We start from the raw sequence: 6,000 nt of genomic DNA, 5'->3' as shown, positions 1-6,000 counted from the left end.
GTCTTTAATTTTTGTCCTTCGTCTAATACTCTGAGGTACTGGGTTCGAATTTCAGCTCAGTAAAAAAAAAAAAAAAAAAAAAGGAATTCAAAACTCTGCCTCCAGGCAGAATTTTGCCTCAAAATTGCAAAATTTTGTCCATGTAAGGCAGAATTTCAGAATTTTGCAAAATTCTGCCCATGTAAGGCAGGTTTTGAAGGCAAAATTCTACCCATGTAAGGTAGAGTTTGAAGGTAAAATTCTGACATGCGAATCCAAACTCTAACTTGCGAATTTTTTTAAAAATTTTGACTGAGCTGGGGTTCGAACCCGAAACTAAGAAATTTTTAGCGAAGGGCAAAAATTAAAGACCACCAATGTGAGAGGAAAAAATTAAAGACCACCCAAGCGAAGGCCAATCCTGCAAATTGCCCTGAATAGTAAAGAGTGCACAAGGTCAGCAACCAACTTAATTTGAATTCATTGGAAAATAGATTTAGAGCCCGTTTGGATTGACTTATAAGTTGCTTATAAGCTGTTTTCAGCTTTTTTGAGTTTTTGGCTAGCCAGCTTAAAGTCATTTTGTGCTTAAAATAAGCTAAAAAAAATAATTGGGCCTATTTGACTTAGCTTATCTAAAGTAGCTTATAAGCTGTTTTCAGCTTATAAGCCAAAAAAAATAAGTTAGACTATCCAACTTATTTTTTTTTTAGCTTATAAGCTATTTGCAGCTTATAGGCATAAGTCATCCAAACAGGCTCTTAATGTGGATATGCTAATGAACATATTTCTCAACAAAGAATCGACAAAGTTTGTAAAAACTTATTTGGTGTGTGAATGTTCCAGTGTGTTTTAAGGCTCAACAAAAAAGATTTCTAAATATGATACGTTTTACCAAAAAGATTTCTAAATATGATACGTTTTACTTAATTATATCAAAATTTATACCAAATGTCTTTATGTTTAATGAAGTTTGGTTGATGTCATGCTTCACTCGATCGTTTCGTTTAACACATTTCTGATGAATAAAATATATTAAATGCCATTGTCTTTTCTGAGAGAGGAATTATTGAAAAGTCTAAGACCACTCGACGACTAAACATAAAATTAGAAAAACAATCAACAATCATTGAACCCAGAAAAAAGAAATCAACAATCACTGAATATTTTTAGTGAGTTGAAAGACACATGAAATTTCCGACTGCTCTAACTTTTTGACCTTTACAATTTGAACTTCCAAAACATCAGAGGTATCCATCATCTAGCAATTAGCTTTACGTGCTTGTTCAATTTCTATTACTCCGTTCATCCCAATTTAAGCGTCTTACTTTTTTTTTTGATTTGTCCTCAAAAGAGTGTCTCTTTTTATATTTAGTAAATTTTTTAATTTCAACATTTTACGTGATAAATTTAAGACCATAAGATTGAAAAGACTATACACATATTTAATTTAATATATTGGATCGTGAGATGAGAAGATAAATGAGAAGATAATCTTTTATTCACTTTTTACAACAACACCAACCAAAAAAAAAAAATGAGAGAAGTCAATGTAATTATCTAAAGTTGTGTTGACCTCGTTACTTCTTTACTCTAGTTATCGTCCCTATTTGCTCATTTGCAATTACTAACATAAGAACCTCAATTCTGTCTCGGAAGGGGTTTATGCATTCCATGACTTTCTTACGTTAAATAGTCTTTCAGACTAATTTGAGTTGTCAGTTCTCATCAGCATGCATAAAAACTTTCAACTAGTTAACTTGATTTCCTGTTTATTGTTCTTTCAGTTTCAGCTGAAAGCTTCTCTAGAAATCCTATATATGCAGCCTCATCATATCATAATTTATAGCATATTAAAGAATTATTATCATCTTTATCCCATTTGAAGTGCAATATTTGTAAACATGAAACTTTAACAATTTTACACTACTCCATTACACAGAAGCTATAGTTCGGAATTCCCAACAATAATTTGTATTCTTTTCGAATAAATTGGATCAAAATACAGTTCATGATAAATCACACAGTAACATATAATCATATCTTGGGACAACATCAATGAAAACCCAATGTCCACCCGAATCCCTTGAAAAGAAGGGGGGGGGGGGGGGGGGGGGGGAAGCAACCATACAATTTTTTGATAGAAATTTGCGGGGCTCGACTAATTTGGATTCGTGCTGAATAGTCCAGAGTAAACATGCTCTCGATGGAAAGATTAATATCTAAACTATAACTATAACATTCTTTCCAGAACCACCTTCGTCACCAATATCAGATGGAGTAATCAACACAAGATCTTCATTGCCTGAATTAACAATCCAACATGAAAAGTGGACAGCCTTATTTTCTTCACTAAACCTTATGCTATCAGCTAATTTCAAACCAACCCAATTAGCTGAAACTAATTCAGTATCAATATTACCAAACGGCACAATCCCTTCTCTAGAAAATGTTTCCGCCTTAATATCCTGTGAGTTTTCTCTAACAAACAAACAGAATTTTGAAGACAATTTCTTACCAAGTTTATCTTCTGCTTCTTCAACACATTTTTCTGCAAGATTCTTGTGGATATCATCTCTTAAATTCAAGAACTTCGAGGGTAATTTAAAGATTAACGTTTCCTTAACTTGGTTAGTACATGTGTTCGAACTCGAGGGTAAAGTTGGCGAACAACCTGTTTTCCTAAGATTTGGTAAGAAAAATGTCGGAATTTTGGGCATATCTGCTTCTGATACCATGTTGATGTGAATTTTGGACCACCTATTCAAGAAACTAGTCATGCCATAGGGATCTGCTAAGAAAAGGCTGCAGCTTATCCCAATTGAGTATCTTCCGCAATTGAAATTTGTCACCTGAAAAAAAAAATCATTCATCAAGTATATTATTATCCTTTGAATAAAAACCTCAAAAACCCATTAAGACCATAAAAATCTTTCAACGAAAATGGCAGTAGAAGTTTTTGCTATTAATCTAACTTTGCCGCGTTCCTTTTTTTGGTTTTGGTGTGTGTGTGGGGTGCGGGGGGGGGGGGGGGGGGGGTGGAGGACTGATCTTATGGTGCCCAAAAGTTCGAGTAGTCTTGTGTGTTATTTATTTAACCATTTGAGATGATTCAATTTTAAAAAAATAAGAAGAAGAAGACTAATGTTTCGATTAATTTGAATTTATTTCACGTAGGGCCTGTTAAGGAGGATAACACTCCCTACCGGGAGTTTCTCCATTTCTTGAACTCAAATAAAAAATGGAGAAATTCCTAACATCGAACAATTAATCCTTTCGTGGTCTTTTGCAGCATGAATCCTAATTAGTTCTAAACTTCGGAAAAATTGGATTTTTGGCATAACTCAACCCCAAACGTTGTTTTATGAGGTGAGGATTGCCCAAGTTTCATACAAGGAGAACAAATAATCCACTCATAACCGATATGAGACCCGGACACCCTCGCACACCAGGACAAGACATTTAGAGCGTGAATAATATAATACGGGCGGCCAATATCAGGTAAACCAAGAGTTGAGATGAGTCTAACTCTAATTGCACGATAAGAAAATGGAATTTAGGCCTAACTCAACTAGGAAAGTTAATTAGCTCATGAGGTGAGAATTGTCTAAAAATATATAAATGAGCCAAAACCTACGTGGGAGTAGATATGACACTAACCTGGACATAAAAAAGTGGTGAATACTGAGGATTTGGTTCATGAATATCCTCCCAAAAGACAAGCTCAGCTTCTACATTTTCCTTGTCCTTAAGATCAAGAAAATCCGCCAAGTTCATTGGCACTTTAGCTTCAATCAATCTAACACCAGAATCATTTGATACAATTTCAAACTCTCCATTAGTATCATTTTCTCCTTTTCTTCTAAGTCTACCAGCAAGTAATGGATTTTCATCAAGTGTCCTTCCTAGTGACTCCCTAATCCACCCAGCAACCATCCACCCTGAATCTGTCTCTGACGCCTTGTTGTAGCAAAAGACCATGTGAAAACGCCTTTGAAAATTGCTTGAGCCAGGATTTTCACCAATGAGGACTTGCCGAATTAATCTTGGATCAGTTGACTTCGTTGGCATCACTGATTGGATTGCTTCAATTTGCAAGTTGGAGCCAGAATGTGCAACTCCATTTTCATTGCAATTTGCCATGTTGAAAAGAATTTAAGGTATGCATGCTAATTGAGTGATATTACCAGGCATTTTATAGGTAAGGCTACCAATTAACTGTTTATAATAGGTTATATATGTTGCATTAATGGTGTAAAGAAATATTTTATGTTGTGTTAAGTAGGTCAAATAACGAGTAAATTCACCTAGCATGACCCACACCCTACTTCCTTCTTAATTTTGCTTTTGAACAAAATGTGAAAGTTAGTGTATTTATTGAAATTATCAGCTTATGTTTTTCCAAGTTTACGTAATTCTTAAAGCTCAGATTTTATTTTATATGTTTGGGTGTTTTTTTTACCTGTAGTTAGACTATTTAGCTCATTTTAACTCAATAATTTAATGATCATTCTGAATTCAACTTGCAGAATCGAGTCGACAAAGATCATAATTTAGCACGTTTAAACATGAGCAAGATAAACATGTTACTCCAAATTAAATCCTATAGGCAAACTCTCTCCAACAATTTAGTAGCAACTCCTACCACTGAACCATCCCCAATAAACAAAAAAAGAAAAGGATAAAAAAAAAGATTTAATACATAGTTTATCCTCTAATTTGTATGCAAATCTCTTTGACACACCTTATGTTTAAGTATAACCTTTTACATATCAAACATCTTTCCAGTTATGTCTTTTACAATCAAGTTGGCTCTAAAAGAATTGACCATAAAAAGAATATGGTCTAGGAATTTGGTCATAAATGTAGCAAAAATTGGTTTGCTGATGCACCTAACTTCCATTATTGGATTGTACTAGAAACTGACTAAAGTTCATTTTCTTAGTATAAGATTTTGGTTATCAGAACTAAACTACTTTATATACCATCTAATTGTCCATCAAATAAAATGAAAACGTCTCATGAGTTTGCTTATATCACACTTCTTCTGGCAATGTTTTCCTTTTTCTTCTCCCAATGGACAAAAAATATTGGTATATATGGGCCCACAATTAGAGGCTGAAAACAAAGATGATATCATTATGAATTAGAACTGCTAGTTTTCGTTTGTATATGATGTTGATCACAATTTGCAAGTTTGTATTTCAAATTTTAAACTTGCACGTTACAAGTGTTTTCTACTTTCATGAATTAAAAACAAAAATTTGAATGTACAATTGATGAATAAAAGATGATGTAGTTTTTTTAAAAAAAATATTAATCATACCCTCCATATAAATTTGAGGAGGATTGATTACCTACCCTTGAAAAAACGACAATTTTTCTTATACAAGAAAAAAGGTAAGAAAAACGCTCCTAAAGTATTGAAATAGGTTAAGGTTAAATTTAAGCCTACTAGATCAATATATCCCTCAACATTTTATTAACCCTAATATTTTTCCCTTTTTTTAACGGAAGTTTGTGGAATATATGATCTTTTTAATTCGATATATGACATCAATTTATTGGTACACATGTAATTAGACCCAATTCATTCACAACCCCATCCATTAACGTAATCTAAACATATTTTTAATGACCCTACTACTTCATCCTCTCCATTTCTATATGAAGTTTAGGCAAAAATGGTTAGACTTAAAGTAATTTTTAGCTGTTTTTGCCTGACTTCAATCATTTTTGCTTGAACTTCAGTCATATGTGCATGAATTTCGGACATAAATGACTGAAGTCAGGCAAAAATGACAGAACTGCAGCCTTATACTTTAGCCACATAAGGTTGAAGTTCAGTTGTATGAAACTTCGAACGTTTTGATGTTTTCCAAAATGAGTACACGTGCAAAAAAAAAAAAACATAAATTAAATGACGGCATCAAAATCAAGTATCCATGCACTTTACCCAGATTATTCTGTTTCACGAAACAATTGTTGTTTTTCTTTGTCCTAATATATTTTATTTGTTAT

General features: G+C 33.3%; 1 protein-coding gene across 1 annotated transcript; it reads right to left on the bottom strand.

Annotated features, from left to right (window-relative positions):
• Positions 1-2,094: 2,094 nt before the first annotated feature.
• Positions 2,095-4,734, bottom strand: LOC132638183 (rosmarinate synthase-like). Its single transcript, XM_060355154.1, has 2 exons — positions 3,640-4,734; positions 2,095-2,831 (listed from the first exon to the last, which is right to left on the bottom strand). The coding sequence occupies exons 1-2, from the start codon at positions 4,120-4,122 to the stop codon at positions 2,202-2,204; spliced, it is 1,113 nt and encodes a 370-aa protein (XP_060211137.1). The 5' UTR covers positions 4,123-4,734; the 3' UTR covers positions 2,095-2,201.
• Positions 4,735-6,000: the final 1,266 nt, after the last annotated feature.

Source organism: Lycium barbarum, chromosome 4 (genome assembly GCF_019175385.1).
Source record: "Lycium barbarum isolate Lr01 chromosome 4, ASM1917538v2, whole genome shotgun sequence".
Taxonomy (NCBI): Eukaryota; Viridiplantae; Streptophyta; class Magnoliopsida; order Solanales; family Solanaceae; genus Lycium; species Lycium barbarum.
This window is presented reverse-complemented; position numbering and strand designations above follow the sequence as displayed.